This window comes from Onychostruthus taczanowskii, unplaced genomic scaffold (assembly GCF_017590055.1).
Source record: "Onychostruthus taczanowskii isolate IOZ18803 unplaced genomic scaffold, ASM1759005v1 scaffold73, whole genome shotgun sequence".
Lineage (NCBI taxonomy): Eukaryota > Metazoa > Chordata > Aves > Passeriformes > Passeridae > Onychostruthus > Onychostruthus taczanowskii.
In genome coordinates, this window is record NW_024505118.1 from 3383290 (window position 1) to 3401748 (window position 18459).

Below are 18459 nucleotides of genomic sequence, written 5' to 3' on the forward strand. Positions count from 1 at the left end.
TGGATGTTTCGGAGCTTCTTAATCTGGGCTCCGAGTAAGCCCTGAGGCAGCAGTTCCACTGAGGAGGAGGAGGAAGCTCAGCTGTTTGCAACAGAGCAGCCGTGCTGCTGGGGAAGTGAGAGCAGATGGAACGTCCCTGGGAAACTGCTCCAGCTTTCCTGAGTAAACAAGCCCTTGAGCAACCATGTCCCTGCTGCCACACCAGACCCCAGCCCCACCAGCAGTGGGGGACCTGGATGTTCAGTGCTGGTAGGGGGCTGCATGGCAGGGCTTCCTGGAGCTGTGTTGGAAAGGACTTGGCTCCTTCTGCAGCCCTAATGCTAAAGCTATGGGCTGAAGAGTGTTCTCCTTTTTCCTGTGTGTGGTTGCCCTGCCTTCTCAGCTGGGGAGGGCAAAGGGGTCTCTGGTGGGCTGTCTTCCAGCCCACAGAGGGTCCTGCCTCATCTATATCCTCATCCTGACAGAGATGCACGGCTTCTCCCCCTGCTCTGGTGCCACTGACCCCTCCTGGAATGTGTCTCTTGGATTGAATCCTGCCTAGCTATTAGGGGCAGCCCTTGTTCTCAGCTCCATGTTTTAATTGGTGCCTGGAGGAAAGCATGAAGTCCCCATTGCTATCCCCAAGAGCAACATGAGGGCACAGGGAGAGGGAGCAGGATCAAGGGCTGGGGACTTCAAGGGCTGGCTGGGACAGGCCTCTTACCCCTGTGCAGGATAGAGAACTGGGAATATAGCACCAGAGCAAGGGTTGGGGACAACAGAATGGAGGGCTGGGGACATACATCAAGGGCTGGGAACACAGGGCAGGATCAATGCCGAGGTGGCCCCAGGCTTTTGGCAATTGGGGCGTGAACACGCAAGCAGAATCATCCTGAGTTCAAGGGCATCCCCTCCAATGGGTCCCTCCGGTCCCCTCCCAGGTCCTACATCTACCAGAAGCGCTGGGTGAAGCTTGACACTGACTACCTCCGCTATTTTGACAGTGAAAAGGTGGGTGGAGAAGATGGATCTGGGGGTTTGGGATGACAAAGTGGCAGAGGAGCTGCCCCAGCAGGGCAACCTCCCTCTGGGCATCCCAACTCGGAGATGTGGCTGTACCAAGGGTCACTATCCCAGGGAGCAGCCATGGCTGGGGGCTGGGGATGGGATGTGGGAGGCTCAGAGCCTCCTGGCCATTGGAGCTGGAGCACTGGGAGCCTGGGGCACTAACTGCCCCATTTCCCCGAGGCCACAGACATGAGCAGCGTGTCTCCCACTCCTTGACCCAGGATACCTACTCCAAGCGGCTCATTCCTGTCTCCTCCATCTCCCGCGTCTCCAGTGTTGGGGACCAGAAATTTGAGGTTGTCACCAACAACCGCAACTTTGTGTTCCGGGCTGAGAATGATGGTGAGTGACAGGGGTCCCTGCTCCCCAGCTCCTCTCCCTTCCCAGCCCAAGGGATGAGTCCCATTGGCTCCTGGGCTCAGGTTGATCCTGACCTGTCTCACCTTTGGCCCCACAGCAGACCGCAATGAGTGGATACGGACCCTGCAGCAGATTGCAGAGGAGCGGAAGAGCAGAGCTGGAGCGAGGACATCCATGTCCTTAGCTGCTGACAGTGCCACTGAGCTGGCCGATAAGAGTGGCTTCCTGGAGCTGCGGGGCTTTAAGCACAAGCTCTTTGTGGTGGTGGCTGGGGACAAAGTGTTCCTTTACAAGAATGCGGAGGTGGGTTGCTGGGGGGGGCTGTGGTACTATGGGGAACCCTGATGCCATTTCAAGGGGGACCCCTTCTCTTTGCTCTCCCAGCCTGAGCAGAGCAGCAGTCAGCCAGGGCACCCAGCCTGCCACCATCCCTCAAACAGGGACAGCACAGAAGCCACAGGGTGCTGCCCTCTGAGCCCTCCCTCTCTGCTGGCTCTGAGCCTCGGGATCTCCCAGGAGCATGACATCCACTGTAGCTGCATCTAGAGTCTGTACACCTAGGATGAGAGCTGGGCAGTGAAGGGACAGAGTTACCCCAGCCCCCAGGCACTGGATCCCATCATCCATCCCCCCTTCATCCCTTGCCCACCCTCCCCCACCAGGACTATCGGCTGGGGATTGGCATCACCTACATTGAGATGAATGTGGGGAATGTCAAGGAGGTGGATCGCCGGGGCTTTGACCTCACCACACCATACCGGATCTTCAGGTGAGCCCAGGGTAGGAGGGGGTGCTGAGGGTGCTGCCCACCCCAAGCCGTGGTATATCTCACCCCCATCCCTCCTGGCAGCTTCTCTGCTGACTCGGAGCAGGAGAAGGAGGAATGGGTGGAGGCCATGCAGCAGTCCATCACTGAGGCACTCTCCAACTCGGAGGTGGCCGAGAGGATCTGGGCAGTGGAGTCCAACCGCTTCTGTGCCGACTGCAGCTCCCCCAAACCCGACTGGGCCTCCATCAACCTCTGTGTTGTCATCTGCAAGAGATGTGCAGGTACCCATATCCAGAGGGGCACAAATGGGGATCCCTGGGAACCCCCAGACCTTTCCCACACCCAAATGGGTCCCTAATGGCTCATCTCACTGGCAGGGGAACACCGTGGGTTGGGCCCTGGCATCACCAAAGTCCGGAGCTTGAAGATGGACAGGAAGGTGTGGACTGAGGAGCTGATCGAGGTAGTGGCACAGACCAGTCCCAAAAAGCCCTTTTGGGGGGAAACACCCTACTCCTTCTGCATTATGGAGCTGCTGGCTGTGGGCTGGGGGGGTGCTGGAGCACAGCAGGGCTCTCTTCCAGGCTGATTCCAGGCCTTTGGGGGAACACCATGGTGTGGCTTGGCTGGGGAGAGGACCCCCAGCAGCCTTTCATTCTGTCCCTGTAGACCCCTGGCAGCCAGTTCAGCACGCCGGTAAAGACAAGTGGCACTTCGTGTGCCACAGACGGTGTCTCCTTGTCCGTGGGTCCGTGGCTGTGGAGGGCTGGAGTGGCTGTGGGGCCGTGGCTGTGGGGCTGGAGTAGGGCCGAGGGCAGGGCAGTCCCCCGGAGCGCTATGGCCGCCGGCGCGCAGAAATGTGTCGGCGCAGCCAGGGCCGGGAATGGGTGGGCGGGGGCAGCTGGGATTCGAGACCTAACCTGGCAGCCATTTCCCGCCGGCAGAGCCTGCCTGGCTCCGTTCTTCCCATCTGTCCTGCTCAGATCCTGCATTCCTGCTTGGCGTCCCACCCGCGCAGTCCCCGCCTCCAACGCTGCCTGCTCCCCGAGCTCCCAAACGCTTCCAGCTGCTGCCTGCGGCTGCTCTCTTTCCCCTCCCCTCTCTGGGAACCCTGCCTGAAACCACCCCGGCATCCCCAGGGCCCGACTCGCACCTCCCCTTCTCCACTCTCGCATGCGCCCATTCCACCCCTAAGAACTGCGGGGTGCTGGCAGTGTCCCGTGGGTATTGACGAGATGTGTGTCTCCCTGAGAAATCTCTTAATGGCATTGCTCAGCTGTGGCTAGTGGGATGGCAAAGGGCCACCAAAAGCACTTTGAATCTGTCCTCATGGGTACCGAGCACCACCCCACCTCCCACAGCTGGGTGCTGCTTTCCAGATGTGGTTCTCCGGGGCAGGAAGGGGAGTTGGCGGCTATAGGGGCTATCAGATGCTGCGTGCTTGCAGTGTGTGGGTGCACCTGCACCCTGCCCACCCCCACTCCCCACTCCCTTTCACCGTCCATGCTCTTCCTGCACCCAACTCTTCCTCCAGGGCAGCACCCTGCCCCCAGCAAAGCCTCCCCACATGCCCCGCAGTATGGTCACACTGGCGTCTCCTTGTCATTGTTTCCACAGCTCTTCCAGCAGTTTGGCAACATAATGGCCAACCAGTTTTGGGCTGCAAATGTTCCTCCCAGTGAGGCCATCAGCCCCACCAGCGGCAGCCAGGAGAGGAGGCGCTTCCTCATCGCCAAATACCGGGAGGGCAAGTACCGTCAGTACCACCCACTCTTCGGCAACCAGGAGGAGCTGGACAGGGTCAGTGGACCCCGGGGATGGGCACCCTCTTGGGGGTTCTGCCTGAGCTGGGGTCCTGAGGCTCTTTGGGGAGTGAAGTCTGTGTCCAAGCAGACTGCCCACCATACCTCCCTGCCTGTATCCCCCTAGCCCCCACTGCACACCCTGTGTCCTCACTGTGCACCCCAGGCCAAAGTCTGGGGTCTCCAGGAAGGATGAGCCAGCTGTGGGGACAGGGTAACACAACATCTCTGCTGTGGGGTGTAACCAGCTTCATGTCCAGGGTGGAGAGCCTTGTCTGAGATGGGATCTCCCTACCACAGCCAGGTAGCCCCAGGGTTGGGGGCTCCAGGTTTACCTCTCCCTGGCCTGGAAATTGTTTTGGGTTCAAGCTCTGGGCTGGATGGGGCTTAGGGGAGCTGGTGCTGGGGCGCATCCCAGTTGAGGCAGTTTGATATCCCTCCCCAGGAGTACCTGGCCACCACTCCTAATCACCACCCATGGCACTCATTCCCAGTGCTGGCTGTTGGCAGGGTGCCAGACTAGAGCGGTCACACAAGGAACATGACATATGGAATGCCATCCTGGCACCCTGGCTGCTGACCTTCGCCTCCTGCTCTGCCATGGCTTTGCTCCTGCTGTGGCTTTTCCAGTGTTTTTACAAGCAGTGGGGGTGCATGGGGGGCCAAGCCAGCCGAGGGAATTCGCATGTGGGCTTGTTTGTTTTCCTACTCTGGCTTGGCCGGCCCGCCCCGCTGCCGTATGACTTCACCCCGGCTCCTTAAGGGAGGGATTCGCTGCCGACTCCAAACTTTTTCTCCCAGTTTGAGCCTCCTTTGTTCTGACCAGGCGGCTGGGAGGCGGCCGGGAGGTGGCTGGGGGTCCGGCAGCTCACTGAATTCACCCGGCTCCTTTTGCCGGGGGTCTGCTCCTCCTCCTCCTCCTCGGTTGGAGCCATCCGCTTCACCGCTGGCCTCCCGGCTCTGCTGCAGGCTCTGTGTGCGGCCGTCACCACCAGTGACCTGGCAGAGACGCAGGCTCTGCTGTTCTGTGGGGCATCGGTGACCTGTGACACCGGGGACCCCCGGTGCCCAACGCCCCTGGCTCTGGCTGAGAGAAGTGGGCAGCGGCTGCAGATGGAGTTCCTGCTCCACAACAAAACCTCAGGTAAGTGCTGACCCCCTTGAAGCTCCACCATGAGCTCACACCCACTGACAACATTCCTGGAGTTGCTGCTGGGGTGTTCTGGGGGACGCAGCTATGTTTTGAGCTGGTCCCAGCTCTGTGTCCTGCCCTGCAGCTTCCTGGCAGGAGGCTCTCCATCTGCTGGCACTGTTGCGGGTCTGTGTACCCCGCGAGAGGGAAGAGAGGCTTTGGGGAACCCCTGCACCCGTGGGGGCTCAATCCCAGCTGGGAACGCAGGTCTGGAGCCCAGCTGGGGATGCAGGCTGGTGTTGCAGGTACCAGAAGAGATAGGAGAGAGTATTCCCACACTATCCTGGCGTGCTGTGGGCATTCCAGGCAGCTTCAAGGGACATTCCTTTTGTCAGATGGGCAGCCCCCACCTCCAACATGTCCCTGGGGCAGGAGGGCTGGCCCCCTAATGACCAGTCCGATTCGGCTGGATGTGCACCCCAGCCCCTGTACTTGACTCCAGAAGGGCTGACGGTGCCCATGGGATCTGCACCCTAATACAGGTGTTGGGCAAGTGGGCAGGAGCACTTGGGCAGGTGGAACAGAGGTGTGGGGGGCTGGCCAACACCTGACAGAACTGTCACCTCCCTCCTTGCCTTGGCAGCCAAGTCTGTCCTGCATTCCTGCGGAAGTTGGAATTTGCCCAGGTCTGGGGCTGGCCCAGCTCTTCCTGACGTGTCAGCACTAAAGGTGTCTGGGAGAGCTGTGAGGCCTCTCAGGCCACCCCAGTGAGCCAGAGAAATCCAAAGCTTGGGCTCACATTGTTCCCATCCAGTCCCAGGTCAATGCAAGTCCCAGGGAGTGGCTTTGCAGAGGACTCAGGATGTGGAATGACTCCCAGGCAGCCCTGGATTTGGATACCAGCACTGTTCCTTGCACCCCTGCTGTGCTGTGGTGGGAGCTCGGGCTGCAGCCTGTGAGATGCTCCTTGTGCTGAGATGGGGGGAACCCAGCTGCCTTGTGGGGCTGGGGGAGGAGGGCAGCTTCCCATGACAGACTCATCTCCCTGCTTGCAGAGCCGCCACGCCTGGAGATGGTGTGCAGTGAGGAGAAACCCTACTCTGTACACCTGCCCTCCATTACCCACAATGGCTTCCTCTACAAGACCCCCTCCATGGTCAAGCCCATCAGTGAGCGCAAGGGCCCAGAAGGTACATGTGTGAGACAGGGAAAAGAGAGCTGGGAGGTTGATAGCAATTTCCCCTGTGAGGGGAAATTGCACCCTGCCCTGTTCTCTCAGGCATTGAAAAGGTGGTGGGGAAGTGCAGCACTCCTTGGTAGCCTGGTTTGGTGGGTGGTCACATCAGATGGGCACCCAGTGGGCGCTGCTGGAGTGCTCAGGCTGGTTTGGTGGGTGCCGTGGGGCGGGCCAGAGCTCAGGGAGGCTGCTCAGTGCTCTCCTGTGCTGTGCAGAGTTCAGCAGGCGGTGGTGCACGCTGCAGGACGGCGTGCTCAGCTACTATGAGAATGACCGTAACACTGTGCCCAATGGCGAGATCAGGGTGGAGGAAATTGTCTGCCTGGTGAACAACCCACTCCATGCCCATGGGTAAGGCTGAACTCCCCTGGAGCACCCCAACAGCCCCTCCATTCCAGCATGGCCTGGCACAGCTGCAGTGGCCCCCTTGAGGGGTGTCACGAGGGGACTGTAGTCCCCAACCCCACCAATGGCCCCTGAACCGATGGCTTTGCAAGGATTCTGTATAAATCGTTTGCAGCCCCTTTGCAGCATCTTTCCAATACTTCTGTAACACCTTTGCAACCTCTTTGCATCTGCTTTCTAATCCCTTTAGAGCCCCACTCCAGCTCCTCTGTAACCATTTTGTGGCCCCTGTGCAGTCCCTATGTCTCTGTTAGAACGCATCTGGCAGCACAGGGATGCTGGAGTGCCCGGGGCCGTGGTGGGGGGATCCCACATTAGGTCAGTCATTGTCAGAGCCATCAGCAGCCATGCAGCAGGATGCTCCCACCCCTGGAACACCCCTATCAACCACCCAGCTCTATCCCACACCTGTGGGTACCCAGGCTCTGCTTTTCCTCCCTCCTGAAGGATCGAGAGCACGTTTGAGGTGTACACCGAGGCAGATCGACTCTACCTCTTTGGGCTGGAGAGCCCTGACTCTGCTCGAGAGTGGATCAAGTCTATTGCCAAGGTGGGATGCAGGGGCCTAGGGTGGCCCTGGGTGCTGGTGGCAACTGGACGCAGTGGTGCTGATGGATTCCTCTCCTCCCTGGCTCAGTCCTTTGTCCACCCCTGTGCCGAGGAGCTGCTGGCACTAGACTTTGAGCGACTTGGCCGACTGCACTACAAAGGGGGTCTTACCCTGGAGCATGCCCAGCAGGGCTGGTTTGCCCTGGTGGGCTCCACTCTCCATGTCTGCTCTGAGGATGGCCATCAGCAGGAGCCTCTCCAGCTGCGCAAGCTGCAGGAGCTCTGTGAGTACCTCTGCCCTGCTGGCAGGACCCTCCAGGCTAGGGGGGAGGGAGTGTCCCCCAAATCCTGCTCTAGGGTACACCTAGCTTTTGGTGGGAGTCTGGTGGATATCGCTCCTGTGGAGCTCAGGGTCCCTTGAAAGACAGGGAATGCAGCTGCTCTTTTTCCTCTCCATCCTCTTCCCCCTCTCCATCCTCTTCCCCATCTCTTCTTGTCCCATTTGGACTGGAGCCAGACCTGTTGGCAGAGCCTTCCACATCATGTGGGTCTAGGGGAGCTGTGGCACCCCATGTTCCCGTGGGTGATGTTCCCTGCCTTCCTTTCCAGCCATCCAGGGGGACCATGAGGTTCTGGTGTTGGTGGAGAGGCGGAGGTAAGAAGGTGGGGGAAAAGCCTCCCCCCCAGCCAAATACCCCTCCTTGTTCTGGATGTCTTTACCCTCCCTGCCATGACTATGGACCTCTAAAACTGAGTTGGGTTCACCTGCAGGCCCCCAGGGCCAGCCTTCCTGGGGGTTGCAGACATGCAGTGGGGTATGGGGGGAACACGTAGGCCCCTGCTGAGCCTAGGCATGCTGGCAGGACGCTGTACATCCAAGGGGAGCGGAAGCTAGATTTCCTGGGCTGGGTCCATGCCATCCAGAAGGCTGCGAGCAGCTCGGGGGACACCTTGTCGGAGCAGCAGCTGACGGAGTCGGACGTCCCACTGCTGGTGGACCGCTGCATCGACTACATCACTCAGTGCGGTATGGATCGAGTCCTGGGATGCTGGCAGGGACCAGAGCGTGGCATTCAGGTCGCCCCTCTGGTGTGGTGTGGCAGGCTGAGAACCCTACATGCTTGTGATACGTGATTCCCTCCCTCCCTGAACATCTGCTCCAGCTCTGTGGGAGGGCTTAATCTCTAGCAGGGCTTTGTCTCCAGTCACAGGAGCACCTGCAGGGTGGGATGCTCTGTGGCACCTGGCAGTGTTTGATGGAAAGCTGGTGGGCCAGGAGTGGGGTCTGTCTCCTGCAGATGGGGCCTCATTCCCACTGGTTCCATCACAGGGCTGACGTCTGAGGGAATCTACCGCAAGAGCGGGCAGAACTCCAAGACCACCAGCCTTCTAGAGGTGCTGCAGCGGGATGCACGCTGCGTCTGCCTGAAAGAGGGCGAGCACCAGGTGGATGATGTTGCCAACACCCTCAAACGCTTCTTCCGTGACCTTGGGGATGGGCTCTTCACTCGGCAGTGGGCTCCGCACTGGCTGTGGGCAACGGGTGAGCCCTGGGGGCTGCTTGGGGGTGGCAGGAGGAGGGGCATGGGCCACCCAGTTCTGTGCAGCCAGTTTGTCCCCTTCATGGGTTGGAGAAACATGTCTGGGTTCCACATGTTCCCCTGTGCTGGGGTCTCAAGTGATGGTGGGTGGGGAGTGGAGTGTGTTCATGCTGCCCCTGTACAGACTCATGCTCTGGCAAGGGTGGGGCTGAGCCAGGGGAGACAGCCAGATCCCCCTTCCCTTCTGGATCTGCTCACTGGACACTTGGGATAGATGCACCCAGCAGAAAAACAGACACAAGCTATGGCCCTATGGAGCTGGGATGCTCTGGCTTCAGAGAGCAGGGTTGCTCCAGCCTTGTGATGCTCCAGCTCTGTGGAGCTGGGGTGCTCTGGCCCCATGATGCTGGGATGCTCCAGTTCCATTATGCTGAGATGCTCTGTTCCCATGAATCTGGGGTCATCTAGCCCTGCAGAGCTGGGATGCTGTAGCCCCATGGAGCCGGGGTGCCCTTGCCTCACAGGTCTGGGATGATTCAGCCCCATAAAGCATAAATCCCCATGGACCTGGGATTCTCCAGGCCTAGGATGCTCTGGCACCTTGGAACTGGCAGGTTCCAGCCCCATGGAGCTTAGATGGTCCTTCCCCATTCAGCTAGGGTGCTCTAGCCCCATGGAGCTGGGACAGTCTAACTACATGGAACTGGAGTGCTTTTGCTCCATGATGCTGGGATGCTCCAGGCAATGATGCTGGGTTACTCTGGTCCCATGATTCTGGAATTCTTCAACTCCGGCATGCTCTGGCTCTGCAGACCTGCGATGTTCTCTGGCCTCATGGATTTTGGATGCTCCATCCCCACGCTGGGACAGGAGAGGGGAAGTGAAGTGTGTAGAGGGGATGGCCTGGCCCTGTACCTTAATCTCCACTTTGTGCTCCTCCATGTTCATTCTCTCCCTCCTGCAGCACTGGAGGATGAGGGGGCAAAGGTTGGCGAGTACCGGCAGCTCTTGGCTGCCCTCCCTCCAGTGAACCGGGCCACACTGAAGGCGCTCATCAATCACCTCTTCCGGTATGGCATCGACCCGCTGGGCATCAACCTCTCCACTGTGGGGTCCTTGGTGGCTCTGGGGTGTGGGAGAGCCCTTATCCTTTTGCTCATGTCCCCAGCAAGGAAAGGAGAGGCATTTGGGGTCAAGCTGTGCCTGATGCCTGATGCTTGGGGTCAAGCAGGCCTGATGTGCCTGATCATGTCCGGCATGGGGGTTGAAGGGAGGGGTCCAGGGAGGGCTCTGGGGCAGGAATCTTAACAGAGTTTCCCACAGGGTCCAGTGCTTCTCTGGGGAGAACCAGATGAACACACACAACCTGGCCATTGTCTTTGGGCCCACACTCTTCCAGACGGATGGGAAGGACTACAAGGCAGGACGTGTGGTGGAGGACCTCATCAGTCACTATGTGGAGATCTTTAATGTAGGTTCACCCCTGGGTCCCAGTAAGCAGACATTCACAGGGCATGGAGAGGTGGAAGGAAGAGGAAGTCAGGTCTGCTCTGTCTGTAGACATCTTGCTTTGGAGGCAAGGGGAGAGAGGACCATGTATTTTCAAACCTTGGAAACCAGAAGCCTGGATCCAGAACAGTCTAGTCAGCCCTGATGGCTTCTCTTCCCTGGCAGGTCAATGACCAAGAGATGAAGAAGCAGCAGGATGAAATCACAGCCATCATGAAGATGCGGGAGGCATCATCCAGTGGAACACAGGTGGGTCCTGGACATGAGGACGTCTCCTCCTGGGGCTTTCAGTGTCTACTGTAGCATCTCTTGGACATGTCCTGGGCAAGGGATGTCCACACTAGTGGGGGGGAATTTCACCCACACATGGGAAGCTGCAGGTTGAAGCCCTTTGCTGTTGCCCTCCAGCAAGCTGGGGACTTCATCTGTACTGTCTATCTGGAGGAGAAGAAGACAGAGACAGAGCAGCATGTCAAGGTGAGTGGTTGGGCAGAGGGTGAAGAGGGGACAGGGGTCCCTTCATTGTATGTCCAAGCCTCTGTGGTGGCATGGGGACTCACGCTGAGCTGGTCATCTCTGGTGTGAGGATGGAAGTGCCCTGGGCTCTGACTGATGGATTCTTGCCCCCTCCCTCTCAGATCCCAGCCACGATGACGGCTGAGGAGCTCACTTTTGAGATCCTGGACCGGCGGAAAATTGTCATGAAGGAGAAGGACTACTGGAGCTGCTTCGAAGTGAATGAGAGAGAAGAGGCAGGTTGGTGCAGAGGCATGAGGGTGGTGATGAGGAGTAGAGAGATGGAGATGGAGATGGGGATGAAGTTAGAGATGGGAATGAAGTAGGGATGAGGACGGAAAAGATGATGGACATGGTGATGCAGATGGAGTAAGGATGGGTATAGGGCTAGGGATGCAGATGGAAATGGGATTGGATATAGGGATGGGTATGAAAAATCTCCCCTTGTGATTGCACCATGGAGCAGTCTGGGATGGGCTCCAGGTGCTCAGGGGAGGACAGTTGCTTAACTCATCCAGCTTGCACATGGCCGAATACTGCAGATGGGCTGAAGTTTGGGCCAGGGTATCTGTCTGTATTCTTAGGAGTTCAAGTGCCTTTGAAGCTTTGATGGGGGCAGGTGTCCAGGTTCTCTGGCCACCAAAGTGAGCAGCCCTATGTTGGCCATTGGCAGCAGCAAGGGAGAAATCAATAGAAAGAGAATGAGAGCCTGGTCCTGCCTGCTGGTGACTTGAGCTCCTGCTGCCAATGGGTGGGGGTCAGTCTTTTCTAAGTAGCAAGTGACAAGACAAGAGGAAATGGCCTCAAGTTATGCCAGGGGAGGTTTAGGCTGGATAATTGAGAAAATTCTTTCAACTAAAGAGTTGTCCAGCCCTGGCACAGGCTGCCCAGGGCAGTGGTGGAATGTCCCTGGAGAAATTGACAAGACCTGCAGGCACTTGCGAACATAGTTTAGTGGCAAGACCATGTCAGACCCTCAGGACACAAGTGTGACACTCTCTGGATGGGAGCTGGCCCTGGTGCACTTTCTGAGAGCTGACTGTGCCCTGACTTACAGAGCGGCCCTTGCATTACTCAGAGAAAGTTCTGCCCATCCTGCACTGCCTGGGGACAGAGAGTTACCTGGTGGTGAAGAAGCAGATGTCCATGGAGAACATGCTCATCTACCTTGGTGAGAGGCAGGGGCCGTGGTCTGGGCAGGGAGAGAAGGAAGGGGATGGGATGGGATGGGATGGGATGGGATGGGATGGGATGGGATGAGGATTGAACACTGATGGGGATGCAAAGTGGAGGGGAGGGGATGGAGAAGGGGTTGGGAATGGGAAAGAATGGGAAAGAGGATCCAAGTAGGCATCAGCCCAGTTAGCATGTGACTTGGAGTCTCCTGATACGGTGTCATGGCCAAATGCTGTGCCCAGAGCAGAAGGGAAGCTGGTCCTGCCTGGCCTGGGATTTGAGGGGCAATGCCAGGACTCGGCAGCAGCTGGAAGGCTGCTGTTATACAGGGTGAGGGTCTGTCTGTGCCCTTCTTGGGGGGTCTGTGCCCCCTGGGGGGCTGGAGCCACTCAGGCATGTGCCTCCAGCCAGCAGAGTGGGTGACTGCAAGCATGGCATGATGAAATTCCGGGAGGAGAGGAACCTGCTGGGGCTTGGGCTGAGCACTGGCTTCCATGATCGCTACTTCATCCTCAACCAGTCCTGGCTGCGCCTCTACAAAGAAGTGCGGGTGAGCCCTGCCTCCTTCGCCTTCTCCTTCTCCTTCTCCTTCTCCTTCTCCTTCTCCTTCTCCTTCTCCTTCTCCTCCTTCCCCTTCTCCTTCCCCTCCTTCCCCTTCTCCTTCCCCATCTCCTTCCCTTGCCTTTCCCTTCCCTGGCCCTTCCCCATCCTGCCCTGCCTTGCCCTGCCACACTGTGACTTTCTGGGGATTCCCTGAGGACAGGGACTTGTGTGGGCTGACATCTCTCAGGCAGTTCAGGCAGCAATCGGGTTGCTATGGCACAGGCAGTGCAGGCAGCCATGGGCAGTGTGGGCAGTGCCAGAACTGGCCCCTGAGGTGCTGTCACCCAGACCTGGAGCAGATCCCGGAGCAGATCCCGGAGCTCCTGTCAGTGTCAGGGCTGAGGAGGGACATGCTGGCATAGTGGCTGTACAGTGACAGCCCCTCTGTGCCCCCCAGTTCCTGGTTGCCCTGATGTAACACTGCAGCCTAGCACATTACCACTCCCTCCCTATGCCCTGCCCGTGGGCACAGGGGGGCTGCAGGGAGGGGTCCCCCACCTCTGCGTTAACCCTTCTCCTCTGTTGAACAGAGCCTGAGGCTGCGGAGCCCCCCCTTGGAGAGCGTGAGTAGGGAGGGGAACGGGATTCAGCTGGGGTGCAGGGGCTCCCGTGCCCTCTGCCCTTACAAGTGTGCCCAGGATTGACCTCAGATCCATTCCAGGGTCAGTCTCAAATCCAATCCTGCAGCACACATGTGCCAATCACTGGAACTGTCCCTGGTGCTACCAGCTCTCCCCATTTGGCCCTTCTGGCTTGTGGGTCCCGCTGCCCTTCAGTCCAGGCAGCCAGAGCTGGGTCTGGGGAAGGGACCAGAGAGGATAGGGATGGGCTGAGCTGCTTCCCCATCCCTCAGGCATTGGATCGGGCTCTTGTAAGTCAACACTGCTTGCATGTGAACATGGATGGGTCCGCAGTGTGGCACCTGCTTCTGGGTCATGGCAAGGCACAGCCAGCACTGGAAGGGTCCTCATGCTGTGCCACAATGGCAATGGGATGCTTAGGAATGTGCTCTGGGCAGAGTGGGTCCGAGTCCACCACTGCCGTGGCTGTGGCCATGATGCTGAGGAGGGGTATGAGGTGGGATCCCATGGGGAATGTCCATTGCCAGACTCTCGAGACCCTGTCACAATGTGCAAGTGCTGGTCCCAGCTCAGAAGGCAATTGGCACTGTCTAGGGGAGACAGGCCACCTGTGTCCTTTTCCTGCTACCTGTGGCCCTAGCCATGGGTGACAGACACATGCTCTGCTCCATGCTGGGCTTCACCCTCCTCCCTATCACCACATCACTACAGCTTTTCCTCCCTGCTGGGGGGTGGACTCTATCCCAGCGACAGTGGGGACTGTGATGGGGGATAGGTCTGGCAGCCACCAACGCAGTGTTGGCTCCCTGTTCCCCCAGAGTCACAAGCCAGAGAAGGAATGGCCTGTCCGAAACCTGAAGGTCTACCTGGGTGTTAAAAAGAAGCTTCGACCCCCAACGTGGTGAGCAGCAAAGGGGTGGCCTGTGGTGCTGAAGGATGAGGATAGGAGGGAGATGGGGACAGGGAAAAGGACAGGGACAGTTTTGACTGCTGGACCCGTGCTCTGCTGGCCAGGCCTCCTGCCACCAGGTGTCAGAGCAGCCCGCTGTAGCACGCTTCTGCAGCCCGGTCCAACCAGCAGGGACTGGGCTGTCCCCAGCCCTATCCCCAGCCTTGTCCCCAGCCCTGTATTCGGCGCTGTCCCTGCCCTGTCTTTCTCCTGAGCCCTGTTCCTGGCACTGTCCCGGGGTGTGTTTGTCTGGCTGAGGGGATTTGCAGAACTGGGGGAGGGTTTGTGGGGCTGGAGTGGGCACTTGCAGGGACAGTGGGGGGTTTGCAGAGATGGGGCTTGGAAGGGATGAGAGGAGTTTGCTGGGGTACTTGGCCAGCAGAGGACGGCTGTGTGGGCTGTTGGAGTTCATGTTTTCACTCCTCTCTTCTAGCTGGGGTTTTACAGTATTCTACGAGAACGAGAAGCACGAGAAGCAGCAATGGTGAGGGAAGGCAACACGGGATGCTAAGGTTCTCCCTGGGATAGACAGATACATGGCAGCTCTCTGGAGCCTTTGCCGTGGCAGGGGGAGATGGGGAATCACAGAAATCGTTAAAGCATTTGGATGGGAAATGACCTTGAAGATCATCCAGTTGCACCCTCCTGACACTGTCAGGGACATTATATGTGTGGAGACAGCCTGGCTGAGCACTCAGGCCCCATGCAGGTTCCCCCTGAGGAACCCCTGTGGCTGTTCCCTTCAGTCCTCTGGGGTCTCATGCAGAGCAGCAGCTGAGGTCTCTGGAGCAGGCAGGTGTCCCTGGAGTGGGCAGAGGGGACACCCTACTTGCCTCCACCACCTCCTCTGGCTGCTGACACTGTTTCCGCAGGTACCTGTGCTGTGACACCCAGGCTGATCTGCGGGAGTGGTTTGCCACCTTCCTTCAGGTGCAGGTAGGGAGCGGGCTGGATGATCACTCCCTGTGAAAGTGGGGCACCCCATGGGGGACAGTCCCAGAAGGATGCTTGGCCAGCAGAAATCCTTTGGGGTATCCAAGCATCCCTAAACAGCAGCACCCCAGGGCAAAAGAGAGGTCCTGGGGTGTATGAGTCTCTGGTCTCCATCACTGTCCCCTCTGTCTGCAGAACGGGGGTGCCCTGTGGCCCTCGGAGCGTCCCAGGATGCGGGTGGCGCGGCCGCAGCAGGATGCCAGGTTGGGTAACATCTCCCTCATCCCGCTGCGGGGCAATGAGAGCGAGATGCGGAACAGTGTGGCTGCTTTTGCTACTGACCCTTTAACTGTGAGTGCTCTGGGGGCACTGGATGGTCCTCCATCCTCCATGCTGCATCCCCCCTGCATCACATGATGGGCGGGTCCTGGTCTCCAAGCCTGGGTGGGGGATGTCCTGGCTCCCACTCCTGCTCCCGTTACTTATGTACTGTATCATCTCCAGTGATGGATCTGGGGGGGCCTAGCTGATCCTTTGGGGGCTGGTGGAGTCTCCTGGGTCCAGGGGGTCCCAAATCATGTGATGCAAAAAGAGGAGATGCTGCCATGGTCCTGATTTTTCCTCTAACAGAGCTGGGTTTTCTGTCCTGGTCGTAGATCACCTCCCCATCCTGCTGTCTTGTCTGTCTGCAACAGCTGTCCTGCCTGGGGGCTGTCACCCATCGAGTGTTCCTCAACCATGGGGGGGTTCGTGCTGGACTCTTGCCCAGCCACGGGGCTGGTGGTGGGACAGAGATGATCCCACTGCCTCCAAGCCAATCACTTGGGCCCTCGTTGCTGTTATAAACTGGGGGACAGGGCTGTGCCAGGGAAATCCCCCACCAGCACCAGTTGGGCATCACCCAGTGAGTGCTCAGGTCTGCCCCAAGGGCAGAGAGCAGCATCTTTGCTGCCCTGGAACACCTGCACAGGCTCAGGTTTATAACAGAGGGCAGTGGGGAAGTGTCCAGGGGCTTTGCGGTGGGCTATGCTTCACAGTGTGCTCGTGGTGGTGTGGTCTGGTACAGGGGACCAGCACACCAGGGCTCCCAGGGGACAGTGGGTGAGTGTCCCCTGCCACAGGACCAGCATGGGAAGAGATTCTGGGACTGCAGTGACCCTGGGGGAACCATAGTTTCTCTTGCTGGGCATTTTCCCTGTGTCCCCCTGGTGCCATACTGCCAGTGATGTGCAGACACGGAGGAGGGGGAGGCTGAGGATGAAAAGTGATCTGTGTGCCCTTTGTCCCCAGCTTCTGCGGAACGTCTGAGCCGGAAAACTGACATGCCAGTGAGTTTCTCCCCTCCTGCATGCCCTGTCCTGATCTGATGACAGTGGGAGCCAATGGTTCCATCTGTCCTATTGCCATCCTGGCTTGGAGACATGGCACGTGTCCCCAAAGGTGAAAAGGGGTTGGAAGTGCCTGCTCTGTCCATTTCGCTGACACTTTGCCCTCCACTTGTGCCACAGGTTCATCTCCAAGCGGGGCAGCCCTCGGGGTCTTGTGCCAGCCCCGTACTCCGGCACCTGCCAGGGTCCTGTTGCCTCCAGAGCCTCCACTGGGCCTTCTCATCTTCCACTGTGGGGACCACAGGCAGCCAGGAGGGGAGATGGCAGCAAGGCCACCCCCCGACCCCAGCAGAGCTGGGCTTGGGAGCCACGCCAGACAGTCCACAGGATGTCAGCCCCCTGACTCTGTGCCTCAGCTGCCTTTGGCCACCACTTCTTTTCCCAGCTCTGGGAGGAGAAGCAGAGCCTGGCTGGGAGCTGCAGTCGAGGGCTTTTAAGTTTCCTGTTCCATCCCCTATTTTTAAGTCTTTGTCCTCTAAAATGATAAGGCAGGTGGGAGCTGCCCTTCCTGTGGAATGCCGCACTAGCTCTTCTCATGGGATGCATGCCTGGCCCCAGGCACCACCATCATCATACTCCCATCACTCCTGGGGAAGGGTCCCCTCTGTGCTGGGCGGGGCAGGATGACAAGAGCCTCAGTATTCATCCAACACTGGGAAGGGGGTGCCCCTGGTCTCTGTCCTCTATCCATCAGGATGGAGATGGCAGGAGCAGCCCCTGCGTCCCACTGCCGCCTCTTGACAATATTAAAGGTCTTAAGAAATGAAGTGGGAGTGTTCAGGTCTCTGCCAGCCACACAGGGCAGGGAACACCAAGAGCTGGAAGTGCAGAGGGACAGTCCTGGATGATGAGCCACCTGCTGGGTGGTTGCCAGAGAATGGGTGCCATGGAGAAGGCAGGGAGCTGCCCTTTTGGGGGCAGAGCAGTGGCACCCCAGTCCAATAATCCTCTGCTGTGATTGCTGAGCTGTGCCCGTGCAGCCAGAACGCCGTGCCAGTGCCAGAGTTGGTGTCTGTGCTGGACTGCCACTGTAGATCACCAGGAGTGGGTGGGACCTACCAAGAAACACGTGTGCAGGTGTATTTCAGGGCCTGGGCCCTTGCAGTGTGAGGCACAATGGGTATTTCAAAACCAGAGGTTGGGAGCTGTCTGTTTGGATCATGGCAGCCATAGGAACTCCTCCCCATAGCCCATGGCTGATCCTGTGTGCTGCTGCTGCCTGCCAGTGCTTGTGACCTTGGAACTTGCCATGGAAACCCTTTGAGCTTCATCTCACAGCCATTGTGGTGGGGAACATCATTGGAACTCAGCCTGAGTGGCAGAATGTAGCTGGGACTCTGCTTTCCCTGGTTTCCAGGGATGTGGGGATACACACAGATGTGGGGATGCAGGGCTGATGCTGGTCCCCGGGGATGGAGGGATGCAGGGGGCTGGGTGTAACTGCAGGGCTGGGAGCATCACTCCCCGCTGAGTTGTCTGTGGCAGCCCTGGGTGGGGGTGTCCCACCGCCCCCTCCTCACGCTGAGCCACCACAGGGGCTGTCGGTGAGTCATGCGTGGGAGCAGGAGGGCTGTCAATCACCTGTGGGCGCTGCCAGGGTGCAGGATGGTGGCAACAGTGCTGGCAGTGTCACCTGCAGTGCTGGAAGGGGTGGAGGAGCCACTAAGAGGGAGACGGAGGGAGGGCACCTTTGTCTCCACCTCCCCCTGGAAACAGCACCCCACAAGCCTCAATTATACTAGTGTGTGGCTCAGGCCCCTCATTGCTGTGGCAGGGTGAGGACCCAGGTGTTGGGAAGAGCAGGAGAGCCTTCACCACCCCTGCTTTCATGACATCTCCCATTCTGCTGTGCCAGGTTGCTCCATGGGCCTTCTAGTGCCCAGGACTCTGTGGGCCAGGAGCGGATGCCTGGCACCAACCCCAGGGATGTGCCAAGAAATACCATTAGTGCTCAACATTGTT

General features: G+C 58.7%; 1 protein-coding gene across 4 annotated transcripts in view; it reads left to right on the forward strand.

The window, feature by feature from the left end:
- The window catches only part of ARAP1 (ArfGAP with RhoGAP domain, ankyrin repeat and PH domain 1), a 31354-nt gene extending 14111 nt beyond the window's left edge, over positions 1 to 17243 (forward strand). For 2 of the 4 annotated variants that reach the window (XM_041422458.1, XM_041422461.1), the window contains 29 exons: positions 921 to 990; positions 1269 to 1389; positions 1505 to 1710; positions 2070 to 2176; positions 2258 to 2457; positions 2554 to 2639; positions 3794 to 3976; positions 4948 to 5122; positions 6166 to 6300; positions 6563 to 6698; positions 7200 to 7302; positions 7390 to 7585; positions 7911 to 7956; positions 8165 to 8328; positions 8632 to 8844; positions 9807 to 9912; positions 10166 to 10313; positions 10517 to 10600; positions 10760 to 10828; positions 10990 to 11107; positions 11925 to 12038; positions 12451 to 12593; positions 13177 to 13209; positions 14046 to 14128; positions 14610 to 14660; positions 15049 to 15112; positions 15305 to 15460; positions 16400 to 16437; positions 16618 to 17243. In XM_041422458.1, coding sequence (XP_041278392.1) covers positions 921 to 990; positions 1269 to 1389; positions 1505 to 1710; positions 2070 to 2176; positions 2258 to 2457; positions 2554 to 2639; positions 3794 to 3976; positions 4948 to 5122; positions 6166 to 6300; positions 6563 to 6698; positions 7200 to 7302; positions 7390 to 7585; positions 7911 to 7956; positions 8165 to 8328; positions 8632 to 8844; positions 9807 to 9912; positions 10166 to 10313; positions 10517 to 10600; positions 10760 to 10828; positions 10990 to 11107; positions 11925 to 12038; positions 12451 to 12593; positions 13177 to 13209; positions 14046 to 14128; positions 14610 to 14660; positions 15049 to 15112; positions 15305 to 15460; positions 16400 to 16417 — 3328 coding nt within the window. In that variant the 3' untranslated portion in view covers positions 16418 to 16437; positions 16618 to 17243. The remainder of the gene's footprint in view (positions 1 to 920; positions 991 to 1268; positions 1390 to 1504; positions 1711 to 2069; positions 2177 to 2257; positions 2458 to 2553; positions 2640 to 3793; positions 3977 to 4947; positions 5123 to 6165; positions 6301 to 6562; positions 6699 to 7199; positions 7303 to 7389; positions 7586 to 7910; positions 7957 to 8164; positions 8329 to 8631; positions 8845 to 9806; positions 9913 to 10165; positions 10314 to 10516; positions 10601 to 10759; positions 10829 to 10989; positions 11108 to 11924; positions 12039 to 12450; positions 12594 to 13176; positions 13210 to 14045; positions 14129 to 14609; positions 14661 to 15048; positions 15113 to 15304; positions 15461 to 16399; positions 16438 to 16617) is intronic. The other 2 variants (XM_041422460.1, XM_041422459.1) reach the window with 2 other exon arrangements.
- The last annotated feature ends 1216 nt before the right edge of the window (positions 17244 to 18459 follow it).